General features: G+C 40.2%; 2 protein-coding genes and 1 pseudogene across 11 annotated transcripts in view; all 3 read right to left on the reverse strand.

Moving 5' to 3' along the window:
• MAP2K5 (mitogen-activated protein kinase kinase 5) overlaps nt 1-2062 on the reverse strand; it is a 249466-nt gene extending 247404 nt beyond the window's left edge. For all 10 annotated transcript variants that reach the window (XM_032864619.1, XM_032864618.1, XM_032864617.1 and 7 more), the window contains exon 1: nt 1831-2062. In XM_032864619.1, coding sequence (XP_032720510.1) covers nt 1831-1965 — 135 coding nt within the window. In that variant the 5' untranslated portion in view covers nt 1966-2062. The remainder of the gene's footprint in view (nt 1-1830) is intronic.
• Nucleotides 2063-5122: 3060 nt separating this feature from the next.
• On the reverse strand, nt 5123-5485 carry LOC116872109 (annotated as a pseudogene).
• A 10411-nt stretch (nt 5486-15896) lies between these two features.
• CUNH15orf61 (chromosome unknown C15orf61 homolog) lies at nt 15897-21084 on the reverse strand. The gene is made up of 2 exons (XM_032864624.1): nt 20614-21084; nt 15897-16124 (listed from the first exon to the last, which is right to left on the reverse strand). Exons 1-2 carry the CDS (start codon nt 20957-20959, stop codon nt 15997-15999), a joined length of 474 nt encoding a protein of 157 aa, XP_032720515.1. The 5' UTR covers nt 20960-21084; the 3' UTR covers nt 15897-15996.
• Nucleotides 21085-22802: the final 1718 nt, after the last annotated feature.

The following is a 22802-nucleotide window of genomic DNA, read 5'->3' on the forward strand; positions in this document are numbered from 1 at the left end:
GCAAGTCTTGAGGACAGGTATCGTCCCTATTTTACAAGTAAGGAAACTGAGGCTAAAAGAGACAGTGACTTGGCTAGTTAGTGGGACTGCCTGCAATTAAACCCATGTTTCTAGATTCAAAACCTAGTAGACTGGCCCACAAAACCATAACTGCACGCATCTTCTTTGACACTCCCTTTGAAATACTGAACAATTATTTTGGGATGCTAAAAAGCTCCAGAAACAGAGGGGAGACAGAAACATCCATCTCCTCCAGAAGTTTACCATTTTAGTGGAAGAGATAGACAAAATTGTGACAAAACCCCTGACCTTTGCTGGAACGAAGCTGTGCGAACACAAAGGATGGGCACATAGCCAAGACTAAGGTAGAGGAAAAGTGAAGCTGGGCTCTGAACGACAGGTAGGAGTTGGCCAGCTGAAGAAAGAGGCGGAGTGCAGACAGCCTGGGCGAACTCAAGGTTAGATCTGTGTACCTGGAGCACGAGATGCTCCCAGGAGTGTAGTGGAGATGGAGCTGTACAGATAGGCCTAGAGGGCCTAGAGGACCATGCTAAAAAGTTTGGGCCTTGTCATAAGGGAGGAAATCTATAAACATGTGAGTGTGTGAATTCCAGAAGCAAAGAGAAGGCCAACATTTGGTGTACAAGACTGGAAGTTGCTGGCTCATTCCAGCTTTGGGACTCCTGGTCCAGACACCTGAAAATCTGTGATGTTCTGGGTGGTCAGGAAATCCAGAATTCAAAATGTAGGGACAGGAATCAAATTTTGATTGAGTCACCTACGACTATGAAAAAAAAAAAAAAATCACATCAGAGATCTCCCTCCTACCAGGAACCTCTGCTCCACCTCATCTTACCTTGCAGGTAAGCTGCACCATAGATCTGGTACCTGCCACATGCTTCTGGGTTAGGTTCGGCTTTTCATGCCTCAATTACTCAATATATAAAATGGGCACAGTGCACTCTGGCTACCTCAAATGTGTGCTAAAAGATGAGAAATGGCAGTGCAGCATGTGGAAAAAAATTACTAAGTAAGGAAATCTGAGTTGTGGTCCTGACTCTCCCACTCACGAGCAACACAGGAAAAGCCATTCTGCCTAACTACTCCCCAGTAACTATCTCAAAAAAGGTAAGAGGTTTCAAGAGGCCACTGACAAGGTTACACTCTGTTCTCACATCCCATGACTTTCTTTGCAATACATTCAAATATCGTGAGAGTAATGACACTGCATTGATCCAAGACACACCCTTTCCCCCAACGTTAGCATCTCTGAAATTGGGCAAATACTTTCTTATGTGCAGCGGGTCAGTTTAACGGGCAGTATTTTTTTTCTTTCTGAGTGGTACCTAAAATAGTATCTTAAAACCAATGACACCTTAGGTTTGCTGAAACATGGTAAATTCAAGCTGCCTAGTTTCCCTTTCCCCAGTAGTCGCCAAGTTCAGGGAACTCAGTAGAAAGGCATGGCTGGAATCTGGCCAGGGACATTCCGAGAAACACTTGGGGAAAAAACTTCCAGACTCAGCTTTTTGCATCCACTTGGTTGCTTCTGTGTGTATGTCCCAGTCCAGGCTGTGAGCTCCTTGAGGGCAGGGGTTCAATCTGATTCATCTCTATTTCCCCAGGGCCCTGCACAATTGCCAGATTTCAGTCCATGCAATTAATCAATGCCTGTCGCTGAAGCAATAAAACTGCCCTCACAGGAGGCCAGCAATGGCCACCTTCACTAGCTCGGGCCACCAGACTCAGATTCAGTGGTTAGGGCGCTATCTACCCCACAAATCCCTGTGCCCTCCTCAATGGGATTTGGAGACTGAGATTACCACTCACCAGCACATCCCTGAAGAGTAACTGCGGCCCGGAGTGCACTGTCCAGTCCACCGCGCCACTATTTGGAATCTTGATACGAATCACCAGCACCTGGTTCTCCATGGCATGGAAGGGGCCAAGGGCCAGCCACAGCATTACAGGTTACAGGGGCTCACATCCTGGGGCAGGAGGTACCCACTGGATCCGGGTTAAGCAAGAGCTCCAAGAGGTGACAAGGGGAGCGAGGGAAAGAACACGGGGTGGGGGGGGGGGGGGCGTAGAGAGAAGGCGTGGTCTGGAAGGAGCTCGCAGGGACCGAGCCAGACCCAGGCTGGCTGCCTCCCTATGAGCGTGGACGGGGCAGGAGGCAGGGGCCCTTAGAACCTAGCGGAGATCAGAAGGTTCTGGATTGGAAAACTGGGCGAAACGGGATCGTGAAGCTCTCTGCCCTCTGTGTGGGTGTGAGGGCACGACCCCGTTTTAGGGAGGCAGAGCGGCAGGTGTCCACTCCTCCTTAGTGGAGAGTGGAGGGTCCCCGACTGGAGGGGACCCGGGGACCCAGTCGGGGACTGTTTGGAAGGAAACCCGGGGCCCCCAGAGCACGCGAGAGCTGTGGGAGGGCCTTCCGCCAGAGGACGGGAGAGCCAGTCCTGTTCCCCACCCCGAGTCAGAGGGCGCCGCGCGCACGGGCTCAACCCCGGCCCCCGCAGGCCGAACGTTCCTGCGCGGCGGCAGCGGAGGCGGCGGGAGGAGGAGGAGGAGCAGGAAGGCGCGGCGAGGGCACTGTTACTCCGGAACCAAAACGCGCGGCACCGGAACCCCGGGAGTGGGCGAGAGGGACCCGCCTCCCGCAGCGCCATATTGGAAGAGGGCAGCTCCCGGCCAGCCCCGCCCCCACGGCGGGGCGGGCTGGACCAAGGAGTGAGTGCATGCAAAGTGCGGCGAGGAGGATGAGGGTCCGCAGGGCTTCCCCACGCGCAGACTTCTGTCGCCTTGTGTACGGCCCCGGCGATCGCGTGAAGCTCCTTGCCTTTTCCGACCCTCGTTAAAGGCATCAAATCAGCAAGAACTCAAAAAGTGGTTCTCTCTTTCTCTTCCTTCTTCCACGCCGCAGATGCAGAAGGTCGTCTTCCACTCACATTAGCAAAGAGTGTATGAATTCCTTTCTTTTAAACTCCACAATTGCCCTGAAATAGCAAACAGCTCTCTGTACAAAAGCAACAGTTAAAAAAAAAAAAAAAAAATCCGCCAAGAGTTCAACTGTCAGGGATCAGCTGCAGGAGTGGCATCATGTCCTCTTAATAAGTCGTTGCAGAAAATAGTCTCGTCCATAAATTTTCAACTCGATAGCAATGTTTAAGCAATCGATGATATCTCAGGCAGTAGCAATAACCCTGGGTTGTTTTTAAATGCCTGTTAACCTCAGATTTTAAAGTGCACAATTGTGGTGATCAATGGTGCCTAGATAAAAGTTTGTTTACAAATTGCAACCTGTAGGTTTGTCCATAATCGGCTAATGAAGGTGCACATGCCGCTTTACTTTGGGTGCTGAATTTTATATAAATTAAGTGGGAGAGGAGTGACATATTCCCCCTAACACTCAGATAGTTTATTCACTCGAGAGGACAAATAATTTAAATGTTGATTAATTTCAGTATAATACCAAAAAATGCTGTGCGTATTTTTCTCTGCCTTTCTTTTATATTTAACTTGAAAGTCCGTGTAGGAGATACATTATCTCTTTTTAGTTATTGTAGATTAATAGCTTAGGTAGAAATTCACTTAATCAGATGCTCCAGATATTCTGATATTCTGTAATTGCCCTTAGTCCCCTGAAAAGTAAACAGTGTGCCCAAGGCCCCCTTGTACGTTTCATTGAAAGTTCATTTCCTACTATTTGAGAAAATAGACCATGAAACTAGAGATTTTCTATGAACCTATCATTTGTTAAACGGCTTTTTAATTCATAGTACTATGGGGAAAACCAACTCAATTTGTACTTTGAATTTTTCTGGATAGGTATATACCCAGAAGTGTAAATCCTGGATCATATAGTAATTCTCTTTTTAATGTTTTAAGGAACCACCATACTGTTTTCCACAATGACTGCACCATTTTACACTCCCACCAGCCATGCACGAAGGTCCCAATACCTCCACATCTTCACCAACACTTGTTATCTTCTGTATTTTTTATGTTAGCCATCCTTTTGGATGTTAGGTGGTATCTCCCTGGGGTTTCAATGTGCATTTCCCTAGTCATTAGTGATGCGGAGCATCTTCTCATGTGCCTGTTGGCCACTTCTATATCTTCTTTGGGGAGCTATCTATTTCATTCATTTGCCCATTTTTTTAAAAGATTTTTTATTTGTTTATTTGGCAGACAGAGATCACAAGTAGGCAGAGAGGCAGCAGAGAGAGAGGAAGGGAAGCAGGCTCCCTGCCGAGCAGAGAGCCTGATGCAGGGCTTGATCCCAGAACCCTGGGATCATGACCTGAGCCCAAGGCAGGGGCTTAACCCACTGAGCCACCCAGGTGGCCCCCTTTGCCCATTAAAAAAAAAAATTATTTATTTGTTTGAGAGAGAAAGATCATGAGCAGAAGGGGCAGAGAGAGAGGGAGAGAGAATCTCAGAGTCCATGCTGAGTACTGAGCACAGATCCCAACACGGGGCTCTGTCAAACAGCCCTGAGATCATGACCCCAGCCAAAACCAAGAGTTGGACACTTAACTGCACCACCTGGGCTTCCCCTTTTGCCCATTTTTAAAGTGGGTTATTTATGGTTGATGTTGTAAAGTGATTTTTTTTTAAAGATGAAAATACATTTTGCTATTGTAAATCACAGAGGTTTTCTTTCATCTCTTTACCTTGCTCTCAATCTTGAATTCTTAACCCAGAGTCTGACTGCTTCCTACCACTTCACAGCTGCTACCCCAGTCCAAACTTTCATTGCACATGTCTCCTAACCTTTTGTTTCCACCTTTGCCACTACTCTATTCTCAACCCAGTTGCCAAAGTTAAATCAAGTCACTCCTTTGGTTAAAATTCTCTAGATGGCTTCCTAACTTGTGCAGGATAAAAACTGAAGTCCCTACACATTCTGCTCCCTTTCTGGACCCTCAAACCTCATCTCCTACCACTCTCCCTCATTCGCACCAGTCTCCTTCTCACTGTTCCTTGAACACATCAGGCATTCCACCTCAGGGCCTTTGCATTTGCCACTCCCCCTGCATGGATTGCTCTTAGCCCTGGTATCCAGGTGGCTTACTGCCTCACATTCTACACTTTTTTTTTTGGTGGTGGTGGTGTTTTATTACCAAAAACAGCTTTTTAAAAAAAATTTTTTTAGCTCACTCTGTGCTTGTGCCTTCAACACTTTCACAATGATTTTCTGCTCCTTGGTAAGGAAAGCAAGCTTGACCCTTTCTCGAACACACTTAGCAGACATGGAAGCACCGTAGACCCTGCTGACATGTTTTTCTCTTTTAGACAAGGAAACCTTTAGGTCTCACAACACGAAATCCTCGAAGTCAGCTTGGGCACACGCTACATGTGGATTCAGTGCTTTCCCAACCTTGTTGTAAATGATTCTATTACCAGGGGTTCAGGACAGCCTACTTTTGTTGGAGGCTGTATTGTAGGACAGCCTGTGACAGTATGTCAAACACTGGACCATTCTGAATGCCTATAGACACCCTCCCCAGAAGAGCGCAGTCTGTAGGTCTCGACCTAAATGTCCCCTTCTAGCTGCAGCCTTCCTTTAGCACATACTGTGGAAATTACAAACCAGCCCCAAACCCACTCCACCCATAGATACAAGATCCTAGCACTGATCACTATCTCACATATCATGGGTTTCAGTCATTTGTCTGTTTCTCCATAGACTATAAAATAATGAGGGAGGGGAACTGTATGTGTCTATATTCGCTGCCATGTCCCTAGCACCTAAAATAGTAGCTGGCACACAGTAGGCATTTTAATGACATCTGTTGAGCGAATGAATGTATTTTGAAGGCAAGGTGAATTGCATAATAGGAATGCACCTTCCGTGAGCATTTCTTGCCTGTCTTAAACCTCATTTACTCCTTTGTTTTGCCACCATGACCATCATTACGGACTCCCAATGAACCACACATTTTATAGCAAATATTGATCTCCTCCTCTGCTTAAGAATTCCACTTATCTCCTTCAGGGCTTACTGTGGGCCATTATAAATAACACTCAAATACTTGTTGATTAATTTTGATTTAAAAGAATATGACATGGAGTGCCTTGGTGGCTCAGTCAGTTAAGCATCCCACTCCTACTTTCAGCTCAGATCATCTCAGAGGCATGAGATCAAGCCCCATCCTGGGCTCGGTGCTGGGGGTGGAGCTTGCTGAAAGTTCTCTCTCTCCCACTCCCCTCATGTGCACACGTACACGCTCTTGCTCTAAAAAATAAAAATAAATAAATAAAAGAATATGATGAGAACAGAGGATGAAAACAGGAGCTCTCCAGGGGAGAAACCTAGCAGACACCATTCTAACCAAGTGATCAAGCTTAACATCCCCAGTAATAAGTCATGTTGGTATCATGTGCTCTCTAATATGAGGCAGTCAGAAGGGGAATTGACCTCCATGGTCTTCCCCCAAAACTCAGACCCGATCTAATCATGAGAAAAACATCAGACAAACCCAAATTGAGGGACATTCTACAAAGTACCTGACAAACAAAACTGTCAAGGTTGGGGCACCCAGGTGGCTCAGTCAGTTGGGCATCTGCCTTTAGCTCAGGTCATAATCCCAGAGTCTCAGTATTGAGCCCCATGTCAGGCTCCCTAGTTGGTGGGGAGTCTGCTTCTCCCTGTGACCCTCCCCACCTCGTGCTCTCTCACTCTCTCTCTCTCTCTCTCAAATAAATAAATAAAATCCTTTTTTAAAAAACAACTGTCACGGCGCCTGGGTGGCTCAGTGGGTTAAGCCTTTGCCTTCGGCTCAGGTCATGATCTCAGGGTCCTGGGATCAAACTCCACATCGGGCTCTCTGCTCTGTGGGGAGCCTGCTTCCCCCTCTCTCTCTCTGCCTGCCTCTTCCTACTTGTGATCTCTCTCTGTCAAATAAAATAAATAAATACATAAACAAATAAATAAAATCTTTAAAAAAAAACTGTCAAGGTCATAAAACACACACACAAAAATGTCACTGTCACAAACCTGAGAAAACTAAGAAGACATGATGACTGGATTCCTCAGTGGAATCCAGAAACAGGAAAAGAACAATAATGAAAAACTAGTGTACTCTGCAGTTCAGTTAGTAATAATACACAATGTTGACTTCTTTGACTTCTTAGTTTTAACAACTAAGTTTTATGTAAGGGGTTAACATTAGGGAAATCTGCGTGAGGATATATAGGAATTCTGTAATACCTTTGCAATTTTTTTGTAAATCTGAAATAATTTCACAGGTGCCTGGGTGGCTCAGTCAGTTAAGTGTCTGCCTTTGGCTTAGGTCGATCTCTGGGTCCTGGGATCAAGTCCTGCATCAGGCTTCCTGCTCAGAAGTTTTTTAAAAAGAAGACTATAAAGAGGCAGAACAAAAATGAGCACAGATAAATCCCTGAAAGTGTGACAGGAAAGTCTACTCTCTCCTGTTTCGGCAGGAAGAGAAAATAACAGTGGGAACAATTCCAGCACTCATGGAGGAGTGGAAATGACAGTTCAACAGATGTTCGTGGGGTACCACCATGTGTCAGGTACTATAGATTGTAGATGCTCTAAAATGAATTAATTTATTAATTTAAAATGTCATTAGATTGAATTTCTACATAATACATTTTCCTTTACTTTTTAAAAAAGATCTTATTTATTTATTTGACAAAGAGAGAGAACATAAGCAGTGGCAGCAACAGGCAGAGGGAGAAGCAGACTCCCCGCTGAGCAGAGAGCCCGATGCAGAGCTGGATCCCGGGACCCTGAGATCATGACCTGAGCTGAAGGCAGATGCTTAACTGACTGAGGCAGCCCTCCATTTTCCTTTAGATAGAGTAGGTTGGTGTTCCTACAAATCATTTAAGCCACATTACTTCTCTCTTTTCATTGTTTAAACATATCTGTATTATTTTCTTTATATTGACAAACAAAATATAGCTCACATTTTGTTTTTCAGTATACATAGAACAGTGTATGTTAATTCATTACATGTGAGGTATATTAAAACTTGTTGCTTTTCTTGCAAATAATTCACATGATCTCCAGGTATGTATCCTTTTTTTGAAGCTCTTAAAGATGAAGACAAGTTTTCTTTTTAATCTTGAATATCACACATTCATTCCACACAGAGTCTTCATTATATGATAAATACAGCAAATACAAAATTAGTAAGATGTAGTTCTCATCCAGCTGTGTACAGAAACTGGTTTTTTTTTTCATTATGGCTTGAATGGACTCTGTACGTAGATTCAGAACTACTAGGTTTTGTTGACAAGTAAAATTACTAAAATTTGCCTTCAGTGTGGTCAATGCAAAAGTGTATGGAGGATGAATGAATGTTGATTTTTAAATGTAATCTAAAATTAGGTGACACTACTTAGATTTTTATTCCAACTTTAAAATTCTTGGTTCCTTCATTTTAGATATTTGGAGATTTGAAAGCATAAGAAACTACAATTTTGGCTTCATCTCACAGCAAGGGCCTTAATATCATGTGTAAAGAAAGCTTATGAGATAATCTCCTATCTTTATGTACTTTCATTCACTTCTTAAACATATTCATTTTTTGAAGTAGAAATATCCACTTTTATTAAATGGAGTTAAAATTTAAAAAAATTTTATCTATTTATTGGGATATTGATTTTCATTTTGTATTTTTTTATTCTTCCATTAGGGTTTGGGTAGACAACTTTTTTAGGTCTGATTTTAAATTACTCAGTTGTATGAAAATAGAGTAAAATGAATCACTTTGTAGTTAATAAATTCAATGTGCTGTTTACAGACAGATTGTTATAAAATTACTGATATATTCCAGCAGAAGCAGTAAAGGTTATGTCAAGCAACTACTAAAAAAATCATACTACGTAGTGTTAATGATGTTACCTTAACATTCCAGCTTCAGGGGCTGCATAATTGTTTCTGCCAACCCATAAATTTTTGAGTAACAACAAAATTATTGTGATTTTTCTTACTAAATAATTCATACATTACAAAGCATGTATGTAACAAGGTCCATGAATCACTAAAGCATATAATGATCATATATCTAATGACATATCTCTTTTCATAAGATGAATTCAAATAGATTTATGTATTTAGGTTAACTAAAAAATACTGAGTTTATAAGGTTCATAATTCTATCATCAACAACAATACAAAAACTTCAAATCTTCCCTAAGAAGTACAGCTTCCATGCTTTGCTTTTAAAAACTGGAAGCTTTTGTTTATCAAAATCCTTGTGTTTAAGCTACTTTTCATGAAGTTTTATTGCTTTTAAATTGATACTATAAATATCACTGAAGATAAATTAATAATGTAATGGAGTAGTACAATGTTCATAAACTGTATTTAAAATGATGTAAGTGCAACTAAAATAGCTATAAGCAATACTATATAACACCTCATACTCGTAGTAGCTAATATTCTTCACCCAGCAACTAGGATCTAAAAGAGGATATTTTCATTTACTAACATTTTAATGCTTTTCTTTGGTCTTATCTTAAATAATCTCAAACCAAGTACATCTTTTTAAAACAACACATCTCTTTATGCATGTGTCTGTGTATTTTTATGTTGAAGAATAATTGACCTACAACATTGTATTAGTTTCGGAATACAAGTATATAATAAAGATATAAAAGTATATCCTTAATGCTACTAAAAATGATCCCAAATGAGATTTCATCTGCTTAATTAAAACTAGGCTTCATAATTAAATTTTTTTAAATTCTTGGACTGCAATGTATAAAATGATATTAACATGTTTTACCTTTTTTAATCTGTAATTTTTCTAAATTCAGTTACTTTCTATAGAAATCATACAATCAGTTGTATTTCATTACAGTAACATTAAATCCTTTACTAAATTTCAAAAATTATTTTTATTTGTAGTAAAATACATATCATACAAAATTTACCATGTTAATCATTTTTTTTATTTTTAAATTTTATTTATTTATTTATTTATTTATTTTTTAAAAAAAGATTTTATTTATTTATTTATTTGACAGACAGAGATCACAAGTAGGCAGAGAGGCAGGCAGAGAGAGAGGAAGGGAAGCAGGCTCCCTGCTGAGCAGAGAGCCCAATGTGGGGCTCGATCCCAGGACTCTGAGACCATGACCTGAGCCGAAGGCAGAGGCTTAACCCACTGAGCCACCCAGGCGCCCCAATCATTTTTTTTTTTAAAGATTTTGTTTATTCGAGAGAGTGAGAGAGAGAGGGAGTGCATGCTTGGGGAGGAGCAGAGAGAGGGTAGGGGAGAGAATCTCAAGCAGACCCAGTGCTGAACAGAGCTGGCCACAGGACTGGATCCCATGACTGGAGATCAAGACCTGAGCGTAAACCGAGTCCTACACTCGACCGGCTGAACCACCCAGGCACTGCACCATGTTAAACTTTTTTAAGTGTACAGTTCAGTGGTATCAGATACAGTCAGGTTATCATTCACATCATTGTGCAACCATTGGTACCAACAGGCTCCAGACCTTTGTTCATCTTGCAAAATTGAAACCATACCACATTAAATACTAACTGCCCATTTCCCCTCTCCTCGTGACTAATTTTTTAACAGTTTCATCCAGAGATAATTCACATGCCACACGGTCCTCCATTTAGAATATACCATTCAGTGGTTTGAGTGTAGTCTCGGGGTTGTGCAACCATCACCACAATCCATTTTAGAACAGTTTCATCACCCCGAAATGAAAACCCATACCCATGACCAGTCACTGCCCATTTTTTCCCAACCTCCCCATCCCTAGACAATCACTAATTCACTTTGGCTCTGCAGATTTGCCTGTTCTGGACATTTTACATAAATGAAATCAGGTCAGACTTCTGGCTTCTTTCACTTAGCATGATGTTTTCAAGCTTCGTCAATGCTTCATGTTTATGGACCCATCATTCCTTTTTTTGACTAATATTCCATTGTGTGAACTTGCCACATTTTATTGATTCATTCATCAATTAGTGGCTATCAGTTTTGAGGTAGAGTGAAAAATGCTGCTATGAACATTTTTGTACAAGTTTTTGTGTGACCATATGTTTTCAATTCTCTACAGTATATACCTAGGAATAGAATTGCTGGGTCATATGGTCAGTTAATGCTTAATATTTTGAAGAACTGCCAAACTTTCCCAAAGTTGTTGTATTATTTTACACTCCTGCTGATAACACATGAGGGCTCCAATTTCTCCACATCCTTGGCAATACTTGGTATCATCTGTCTTTGTGATTATAGCTGTCCTAGGAGGTACAAAGTAGTCTCTCATTGTGGTTTTGATTTGCGTTTCCCTGACAGTTAATGTTGAACATCTTTTCATGTGCTTCATAGCAAAAATTTGTATTTCTTATTTGGAGAAATACCTGTTAAAATCTATTTTTCAGTTGTGTTTTTGAGTTATAAGTGTTCTTTATTATTCTAGCTATAAGTCCCCTTTCAGATACATGATTTGCAAATATTTTCCTCTTATACCATCAGCTGGTTTTTTATTTTCTTGATAGTATCCTTTGAAGCACAAAAGTTTTTAATTTTGATGAAGTCCAACTTATTTTTTTCATTTTTCATTTCCCTTTACTAACTTATCCTTTCCCCAAATAGGAGAATTTTATAGCAGGCTCTACACAAAATCAATTTCTTTACTAGAAAACTAAGTGAACTTTTAGAAACACACTAAAAACAATCTGGATTTATTTTATCCCAGTTGTATTAAATATATTCTCAATTAGCAGAACAGAATTCTGAGAAGTAGTTGGATGGCCAAATTTGTGTCAGTGGGAACTATTTTAGCCACATTTTCATTTAAAGAAAAAAAATTTTCTCAACAACTCTTCTCTAATTTATATTACAAAAATACTCTGTGGACCATGGTCACTACTAACACTTCTTACTGTTGGGAAAGCTCTTGTGAAACATTTGTCAAGCATATAAAATAGTATAAAAGTGAAATATAGTAATTAAGATTTGTGTTCTATCGATCGTGTAGCTAAAGTAATTTTTCATTACTAACATAAGATTTAATAAGTATAAGTACTTAAAGATTCTGACTTGGCACTAGTCATTAGCATGTAATTGAACTAGTAAAAAAATCAGTTAAAGCTGTGTTGATTACCACCTTATCTTTGAAAGGCAATTAAAGACCTCAATCATTGCAACAAGATTTGATTGTGCAGCCTTTATTGGACATTGATCTTTCAGCAAAGTGCAGTTACATTTTCCATTAATTTACAGTAACACAGTTTAACTTTGATACCCTAGACTGTTGACCCAGGTGAGATGTAATGCTAAGTACTTGTTTAGGTTAAGATGCCCTCAAACATCATTACCATTTGAATGGTAAGTGCTGAAAAAAAAGTGGATACCCGATCTACTGGCTTTAGGATAAGGTTTCTGTTATCTGCATTAGCTTTTAAATGAAATGCAACCAAGATCCCTGTCTTAATGTCACCCCACCCATTTCAACATCATTCATTCTTTAACAGAATTAAGAGCTATTTCATGAAGCATTACAGATGTTCTCGCTTATAGTTTTGAGTGAATATAAATATGACAAGAAATAAAATGTACATTGCAAAAGAAATATGTATGGTTTTTAATAATTACAAGTGTTTCAACTTTTTTTTTTTTTAAGATTTTATTTATTTATTTGACAGACAGAGATCACAAGTAGGCAGAGAGTCAGGCAGAGAGAGAGAGGAGGAAGCAGGCTCCCTGCTGAATAGAGAGCCTGATGTGGGGCTCAATCCCAGGACTCTGGGATCATGACCTGAGCCAAAGGCAGAGGCTTAACCCACTGAGCTACCCAGGTGCCCCAAGTGTTTCAATTTTTTACTGAAGTCAACAATTAGCAAAATATCATTGACCAAGTATGTTTGACAAAAGAAATAACTATTTGTCATTTTGCTATGTTAAGACATTAGGACTGGGGCGCCTGGGTGGCTCAGTAGGTTAAAGCCTCTGCCTTCGGCTCAGGTCATGATCCCAGGGCCGTGGAATCGAGCCCCACATCCAGCTCTCTGCTCGGCAGGGAGCCTGCTTCCTCCTCCCTCTGTCTGCCTCTGTGCCTACTTGTTATCCCTATCTGTCAAATAAATAAATAAAATCTTAAAAAAAAAAACCACACATTAGGACTGAGAAACTAGGGATTTATTTTTATTAGCCACCTCTTTCATGCCCCCAGTTCTTACTGTATCTTTATGGTGGTTAACAGTTCATGCAGAAACTAAACATTTTGACCAAAAATTTCTTCTAGTACTTGATAATTGATTTGTGTAGAAGTAACAATCAATAGAAGATTTCTAAAATTTTATACTAACTCTCATCTTCATTAAAAAATAGTTTGGCCTGGATTTTTTTAAAGACAAAATCCCATCAAAAAAGCATTGGTAGAAAAGCTGTTTTTGATTGTTTCATCAACTAAGAATATTCCTGGATGTGGTGCATAAACAATGAATTTTGGAACACTGAAAAAAAAATTAAGTAAAAAAAAAAAAAAGAAAGAATATTCCTTATACCCAGAATGGGAGGGTCAACTCAGAACCCTGCCTACCACCTCAGGCATAATCCACTCTCACGTACACGTACAATGCCTCAGTTTGTCTCTTCCTTTTTTCCTCTCCGTTATTTTAAAATACTTTTATTAAGGAAGTCCTTCACAAAACCAGCTTTTACGGAAATGAAACTGACATTTGCTTACAAGCATATTTATCATACATTTGAAAGTAGAAAGGTTTCTTGTTTCGTTCTCAGATTACAGGTAGAAAAAACTAAGACACAAAGGAGTAGAGTTATTAGCTTGAAGTCGAAAAGTAATGCAGGACTAACACTAAAAATAGAATTAATCGCCTGGCTCCTAGCATTTATATTTTATCCCCATTAGGCTACAATGCTTCCATGTCGTATTCAACTTTAAAGGAAAAACTTAAGCATTACTGTTCAATGGGGAAGCATTTTTGGACTAAAATTTTCACTGTTAAGACTTAATAAATCCAAGGAATGATATTTTAATATTTGAACCATGCTTAGCCATCGTTGATTCATCATTCACCATGATCAACTCCATGAGAGCAAAAGGTCTATTGATTTTCATGTAATACAAGAAAATATTACATTTGCTTAATTGTTACACAGCAAGTGCACGAGACAAGAAATCAAGGCTCTATTTAATGCTGCAAGCAGCAGAGAATTACAGAGATCAATAGGGTAGTTTGTCAAAGATCTTCTCCAAGGAGACTACCTATCACCATATGGATAAGAAGTCACACTGACTGTAGCTATTGAAAAACAGGTAAGCAGAGTCAGCAGCACAAATTATCAGAAATCAAACGGGCCAGTATGAAAAGAAGTGCAACTCTACTGAAAAGCTGTATTTATAGTCTGGTAATTAAAAACCATTTTATCAGCTTTGTGCTGGGACCAAACCTTTACGTCAAGTATTGACAAGACCAGCAGCAGTGAATGAGCAGTGTTTGACTTAAAACTTATGAGCTATAGTTATTTAACTTTGCCCATTACAGGGGAAATCAGTTCTAGCCTTCCTTGCAAAATGCTAATAGTCAGTTTTATTATTAATGAAGCTTAATGTAACACTATCTCCTCTGTGTAAGCCATTCATTTAACTAGTGTCAAGTATGTTCTTCTGGACTAAATATATTGGCATAAGTACTTCTTTGATTAAAGTGTTAGAATTGCTCTTAGACAAGTGAACATTACATTTATTTGAAGAACAGCTCACTCTCTGCAGCTCATTGAAAGCAACTACCTTTAACGAAGTTAGTTTGTATTACTTTATTCTGTTATTTTCACCTCAGTCTCTGCCACTCACTTTCTCAACTGATTTGCCAGAAGCAATCACCCAAATGCTGGTTAGATTGTATTTTATAAAATATTTTGCTACAATAATGTGTGAATGTTGCAGAGTACCAGCAACACATTAACATAAAATGATATATAATGTATGTTTGTAATTATGGGAGAGATCATAAATCTTAAACACCCATTGGTTTAGAAATTAAATAGTTCTACTTAGTTCTCCCTAAATTACTCCAAATTTCTGAAATTTACCATTCGTCTGGGTATTTTGTAACCACCCCCAAGGATAAATTTTTTTAAATGACTTTCCTTTCAAAAATGCAATTAGCTTAATAAAATCTTAACACAAAACTGCCATCAGGTCTTTAAAATTTCGGCCCATTTCCCATCACCAAGAAGTGTATGGATATGTACCATTTCAGCTAATTGCTTTTATAAACAGACACCAAATTTATTCTTCTGAGTCTTTCCAGATCTTAATTGTTCTTACAGCTTTATCAGCATGGTATTTTAACTCTTAGTAAGTCTTAATTTCATCATCTTGGTACATTTACATTAACCAGAGTCATTATTTTTTAGAAAGTAGTATAGTGTTGGATGTTTAGGCAGTAAGAAGTTTCAACATTACATCTAGACCTCTCATCCAAGTAAATGGCACAAAGGCTTTAAGACATACCCACTGAAAATCCTAGCAGCTAAATGGGTTTAGATTTCAGATTACAGTTAAAATCTATCAGTTTTGGAATTGCCAATGATATTATCTCCATATATATCCTAAAATCCTCTACTTCTTTTCCCAGTGTCCTACAAAAGATTTTTTTCCACCTTCCTTCTTTGTGTGGGTGTCTCCATTTTCTCTTCAAAGAGTCGATTTGAATTGCTAACACCTAACTATAGAATATATACATATTATAATCATAATTTATCTGTAATTTAACCCAATTCTAGGAAAAAAATTGGTATATGCTTCATGCATCTGTAGTTCCCACTGGCTAAACCGAGTGTGCAATATGTAACAACATATGAAAAGCTTTGCCTCTTGAGGGCAATGATTCATCTTAAAGAACCCAACACCATAGAAAGAAAAAGGTGTTTGCAAAAGTTTTATTTTAAAGGGTCAAAAATAAACATTGCACATACACACAAGAGAAAATTCACTGATATTTATGTTCTCCGAGGCACACCTTCAATACATGGCACCTTCATCTTCTTTATTTAGAAAATAAACTGTTACTGGTCCATAACTGGTCTGTACAGTCTCTGTGATTCTAGCAAATAACCAGGAGCCAAGTCCATATAATAAGGTTGGAATACCTAGAAAACAAACGAATATGTTATTTATGAACATCAATGCTTATTAATTAATCATGCATCCATGTATTTGTCATGGTATAAGTCACAGACAACTCTTTCGCAATGTCAACAAATTGTAAAGTTATGAAAATATAAAGATAGGAGTACAGACTGATTCTAATTATCTAAGAGCTCAATTTCATCAGTTTGTGGAATAGGGAAGCAACTGTGTGAGCCTAGAAGATTTCTAAAACTGTAGATAAGGCTGGTTTAAATTTTAATTCAAAGCACTTTAAGCACTAATTCATCACTCCCAAGTAATTATGAAGTGATTCTATATTCTTTTCACAAATAAGCAAACAGAATATTCATGAATTTAGTTGTAGATGCTCCAGATTAGTGGCCTTGAGCTCAAATTACTAGGACGACTTTACTGTGCTTTACATCAAACAGTAACACTGATGGCTAAAGTAATTTTCTGTACAACTTAAAAGAAACTGGGTCAAGTAGCTGTCTTCAAAACCTGAGGCAAACCCTAATTCTAAGGAAGATTTTAGTATAACAGGTATGAGAAATACTCCCATGAGTATTTTTACAACTGATTTGAAAACAATCTTGTTTTAACCTATTTGAAATAGGTATACAGTAGACTCCAACAACACGTTTCTTTTTTGGAGTATTTCCATTTGATAAGATTTTGCTGTTACAGTTGTGATCAGTGGCCATTTGTGATGCAGGAAACCAAACATATACTAGCCAGAGATAATGGATTAAACCCTCATGCATATGATACTAGACTGACACAGAATAAACTTTCATGGTTCCTATCTTTTTTAAGGCACTTATTTAAAAACATGTATAAAGCCACAGGCATATATTGTATGTGCCACACAAATATTAACTTTATTGTTCTCGTGTAGGAATTGGGCAGAAAAATGACAATTTAAAAGAAGAGCTGTACATTTGGAAAATCCCTCTTTCTAGTTAATAGGGAAGCCCCATGCTCATGACTAATCCTTTTGCTAGATTTTTTAAAAATTTTCCGCAAGAATATATTTGCTGTATTATGCTCGTTTTGAGGGTGTAAGTGCATTGGACTACTTGGGGCTTTTCCCCTGAAGCTGCATTCCAACCACTGTGATGCCAGAGATTAATCAGGAGAAGCGTCACTAGCTGGCAATGAGAACAGGCAAAAATGCCCATTCAGCCTGGCCCCTCTATTTTTAGGAATATACTGGGTCACAGCTTGTCACTATCCCAGGGTTCCCTGGAACTCTCATGAAATCTTTGACAGTATATTGCCTTCTTTGCCTTGGTAACACCCAAAAGAATCTCTAAAGGCTTCAAGGCAATGCCACCAAAAACCCTACAAAAACTAGCAACATAAACCAACTTACCAGAAAGAAAAAAAAGGTAAAGGGAGTATGAGTAGGGAAGTGGACAAGAAAACAGGCAGAAGTGAGTGAAGATGAAGTTGAAATAAAAAATAAATTTAAAATACAGTATCACGGGGCGCCTGGGTGGCTCAGTGGGTTAAAGCCTCTGCCTTCAGCTCAGGTCATGATCCCAGGGTCCCGCATCGGGCTCTCTGCTCAGCGGGGAGCCTGCTTCCTCCTCTATCTCTGCCTGCCTCTCTGTCTACTTGTGATCTCTGTTTGTCAAATAAATAAAATCTTTAAAAAAAAATACAGTATCACAACGTGAAAGCTGAAAATCAATGGAGGAAGAACTGAGTTCTAGAAACAATTATTAATTTCTAAATATACTGACAGTAAAATATATAAAATACGCCTTTTAAACCAATGCTAATGATATAAATTTAAGGAATGGCTGGTAAAACTGAAATCTTGTTTTACAGTACTTATCAGTTTTCAGTTAAAACACTGACACGTTTTAAAAACCACATAAATCAATGGTCAGTATTTTTCAGCTAAAATGGAGAACTCACCAAAGATTACTAGCTTATAATAACTACATTATCTCTTACTAAGAAACAGCTAGGAACCACTATCACTGATGCTGTTTTATAGGGGATGGGGTTGTGATACAGGAGTCAGAAATTCTGTATTTTTTTTTCCCTGCAGTCTACTTAATGCAGTCAGGCTAAAATGAGAAGATTTGCCACTTATATAATTTAAACATTAAAAAAATAATTTTCTTTATGTATAGCACATATGCTATGAAGTCTATAAAATTCCATGAGAAATTAAATTTTTCCCAGACTGAAACAGAACATCAAAATGAACATGAAAGTCAGTTCTTTGCATAATAATTCATTCTGAGTCAGCTGAACAGTAGGTAAACCACTGTCAAATTAAGCACTTAAAAAAAATTAGAACTTCTTAGCAAGCCTCCGATTACCCATTCATTCCAATGGTAAGTTGCTTTTCTTAAATCTCAATCTACTTCCCAGCAGGACACCCAGACTGATAAACCATCAGTAAAATGTCAGCTTCCACTGAAGGGAAGGCAGAGGAGAAAGGGAACAAATGGTAAAAGAGAAATCTTTATTATTTACAAAATGGAAAAACGGATTACTCAGATAATTATTAATTTAGAAGAGAATAAGAGGAATAAAATCCTAGGTATTTTTATTAATAGAATAGGAACTAGATGATCCAGAGGGGCAACTGTACATCACAGAACAGGAAAGAATCTATTATCTAATTCCCTACCTTAAGACAAAAATACAAAATAAACATTACCATTGGTAAATACACTAATGTTTAAAAAGTCCAGGAAAAAAATTCCCTTTGATAAAGGGAATGAAAGCCAATTTGTATTAAAGCATGCATGAGCAGAAACTTTTCCTTTTTGTTTAACTTAAAACTCTTATTCCCATGTAGGCAGGATTTTTAGAATTTCCAAAAGACAACTGAATCAGTCTTCAGGCTTCTCTTCCACATAAAGAAAATATAACTGTTGTTTCTTTCCTCAAAGTGTTTCACTTCTTTGTGTGAGAATGTTCTGGGTATTCTAATTTTCTCTGGATTTCTTTCTATCTATACTTAAAAAAGAAGCCCCTAATTATTAAGGTGTTATTAAAAGTGTTAAGTTTTAAATAAAAACTCTTTAAAAGGCATTTGGCTCATGGTTTACCTATGATCCTCCAACTATACTCTTCCTAACCTGTTACTCTTTACATTTGGGATGAATGACTGCCTCTGATTCTGAAAACAGTAAAAGTTCTTCCTGAATCAATTTATCACTCCAGTCTTTCCAAATAATTTTGAATCACATCTTCCAAGTGAGCTTACCCTTCAGCTTCAAACCAACCTCAAAATTAGTGGGCATGCTCTATGTAGTCCATCAGCCAAATATACAAGATTTTAAAGAATTACGCATTGCTAAATAATCTCCTCCTTGTTGGACTGAACCCAGGGCAGTCCCAGTAGATCAATGGCTCAAAAATCCCATGACTGACATATGGGAATTATTATAAGCAAAAATACATAAATACCATATATAAATTTAATGATCCGTCAGATTATATAATACCAGTGCATGTACACAGGGGTTTAGCTTTAACTCTGGTTTAAAAAAACCGATTGGATAACAGGGTTCAGCTCCCACATCTAGATTTCGAATTACTAAAATCTGGATCAAAGTGATATTACCTATTAATAGGCTCAAAACATCTTGAGGCCTCTCGATAAAGATACAAAAGATATACCTATGTCAATGTTCATGCCTCTTCCGTCATTAGCCAAAAGAAAAGAAGCATCCAACAAGAGTAAATACAATCGGAATTAGAACATTACCATGAAAACACAGAAATATTAAAGAGGCAGAAGACTTTGGTACCTTTTAGGCCTAGGACTTTAGGAAGCTGATACGACTGTTGAAAACCTTTAGTGCTTCTAGTAAAACGCACTTGCTGGGATTTCATATAAAGAAAACAATGAAACTCAGAAAGTAGTTGCAGTTTTCATAATAATGAATGCACCCAAGAAAATGATGGTCATGGGAACGAATCCTGCCATGCTGTAAGATTTCTTAATTTCAGAGCCACTCTCCAGTGGGGTCGTTTCCTTACACCCTCATTCTTACTCCCCAATGTTGAGGTTCTCCCAGTCAAGAGCTGCGGTAGGTGAGGATGGAAAGAATGCCTCCTCCCTAGGGGTGATGCCGTGTGGTCCCTCGATACAGGTCTGGCATTTAAAAGCCCTACTTTCCAGGGAATGACTCAGTAGCAACTGCTCAGCCGCGACAAGCACCTACGCGAGGGGTTAGGGATGGGGAGGTCGGGGTCGGAGATCCAAATACTAGGGCCAAGGCCAGAGTGGGTGGGACGCGGAGGCAGAGTCTGGGAAACCCAACAGCTCCGGGAGAAACGTGGTGAGCCCGTGCGCCCGGGCGAGCCTGCGCGGGGCCGAGGCAGGGCTCCCCGGCATTGCTGTGGCCTAACTTAGGGCCGGGGTCTCGGCCTCTGAGCGACATTTGTCAGCGTGCTTTGCAAACAGTGATCCCATTGTCAGCGGGGCGTCCTTCACCGGCCCGGGCCACTCACCCAGGTTGACGACCTTGAGCGCCGTGAAGAACCGATCCTGCCCGGCCAGGTCCTGCCAGGGGGCCTTGGAGCAGTGGTATTTGATGAAGGGGAAGCAGCCCGTGCGCAGGACGTGGTAGTTGGCGCCCTGTACCGGCCAGTTGAAGTGCGAGAGGCCGAACTGGTCGTTGCGGACGGCGCTGTAGGGCACGCAGAAGGAGGTCCAGTGCGGCAGGCGCCGCTGCAGCAGGTGCCGCGTCAGCACCTCCGAGGCGCGGGGCTTCGGGCGGGAGGCGGCGCCCGAGGCCCAGGGCCCGCACAGCAGCAGCCGGAGCGCGGCCTCGTGGGCCCTCCGCAGGAGCTCCATGGCCGGCCTCGCTCGCGTCCCCGCCCCTCGGCGACCGTGGGGCGCGCGCCGCTGGGGGCGGGGCCGCCGGAGCGCGCGCGCTTCCGCGCCCCGGGGCGAGCGGCGGGGACGCCCAGGGGGCGCCGCGCGAGTGCGCGAGAGCCCCCGGGGCGCAGTGGCGCGTGCGCACGAAGGTCTCAAGATCTCCCGCAGCGGGGCCCGGGGAGGGGGGGTGCCGAGGGGAGGGCAGAGTGACAGGCTGCGGGAGTGAGGGTCAGCAAAGCAGAGGAGGTAATTAAATCGTCACTTGTGACCTCATGTAGGCGTTACTAACTTTGGGTCGCCGCGGGGTGGGGGTAAGGGAGGGCGGGGATTGGGGAGTTTAATCAGTAGGGGTATGAGGAAAATTAAGGCTTAAAACAAGTAACCCCAGTAGTGAGTAGCAGAACTGACGCCCAGAGGTCTCTTCCAGGCCTTAGGCTCAAGTGGGATCCTCACATGGTTTTTGCTCAGGAGACACTTGAGAAGGTGTCTTTGGGGAGCAAGTTAAAAGCCAAGTCCCCAGGTTTGCACTGGCTGGTGAAGTGGGGAAGCACTTTCATGTTTAGGTGTTCTCTGTCATGTTCACTGTTTAGGGTAAGCCCCAGATAGCTCAAAGTAAAAAGGTTTATAAATTTTAAAAACAAAATAAAAGTTTTAAAAAATGACCCACATCTCTCCGGGCATTGCCCAGATACGCACCTCTACCTCCCTTCCTAAGCTTGGTCAATGTCAGACCAGGGGTCTTTTAGTTATATACCTTTATGATCCTCTGCTACCCATTATCAATCTATGATTTAGGAAAACCTTTTCTCAAACTTCATAGCCCCACCGGAGGTAATATATACACCTGCTTTATAAAGAAGCATTTCTTCCTATTTACCCTCCACTCATTTTGTTTGGAGAAATTGTACATAAATAAGATGACATGTCTGGAAAGCATTACATGTAATTGAGATAATTATGTGGAAGCACCACATAATAACTTATTATTGTTGAAACTCAAGGGAGGGATGTAGCACAGTGTGGCTAGTTTTTACATTTTACAGTTTTTAATGACTCATTCAACAAACGTTAAGTACCTGTTACCATGTGCCAAATTTTGAGGGGACTTGTAGTCTGGCAGATAATTTGAACTTCACCTTATAGGATTCCCTATTGGATAAAAGTTTTAAAAAAGATTTTAGATGGAGGAATGACGTGGTTAGTCTTGCAACAGAAATGGCTGAAGGGAGGCTAAGATAGGAGTCAGGGAGGGGATTCAGTACTGTGATTTTCAAATTAAATTTTAAAAAGTATTGGAGTCTTTTTCAAGCAAAATCTGTCACAGAACCCCAACATATAAAGTAGATGAAAACTTGCATTCTTCTATGAAGCATTTGTAAGTTCAGAATTTTAATATTAACTTTATAGGTAATTTTTTTTTAAAAGAGGCTGGTTTGTTGTTGTTTTGTTTTTAGCAGACAAGGAATTTATCAAAAGGAAATTGGGTAGCTAAATTAATAAATAGCAAGTCAGCAGACCAACAGAAACTAGTCTGGTTATGGTGCCATGATGGCCCCACTGCCACTGAAGTCTTGGCTCTGCTCTTTTTTTTTTTAATTAAGATTTTATTTATTTATTTGTCAGAGAGAGAGAGAACGAACAAGCAGGGGGAGCAGCAGGCAGAGGGAGAAGCAGGCTCTCTGCTAAGTGAGGAGCCTGATGCTGGACTCAGTCCATTGTCAGGGTGTGTCAGACCCTGGAATCCTGACCTGAACCAAAGGCAGACATTCAACTGACTGAGCCACCCAGGCACACTTGATTCTGCTCTTATATGCTGGAA

This window comes from Lontra canadensis, unplaced genomic scaffold, assembly GCF_010015895.1.
Source record: "Lontra canadensis isolate GAN:19392208 unplaced genomic scaffold, GSC_riverotter_1.0 scaffold28, whole genome shotgun sequence".
NCBI classification, from domain to species: Eukaryota; Metazoa; Chordata; class Mammalia; order Carnivora; family Mustelidae; genus Lontra; species Lontra canadensis.

Excerpts from the sequence above, each read along its gene's own strand:
- CUNH15orf61 (XM_032864624.1), bottom strand. The coding sequence starts at position 20,959 with ATGGAGCTCCTGCGGAGGGCCCACGAGGCCGCGCTCCGGCTGCTGCTG. Across the intron at positions 16,125-20,613 it reads GCTCAAGGTCGTCAACCTGG|GTATTCCAACCTTATTATAT; the intron begins GTGAGTGGCCCG and ends TTTGTTTTCTAG.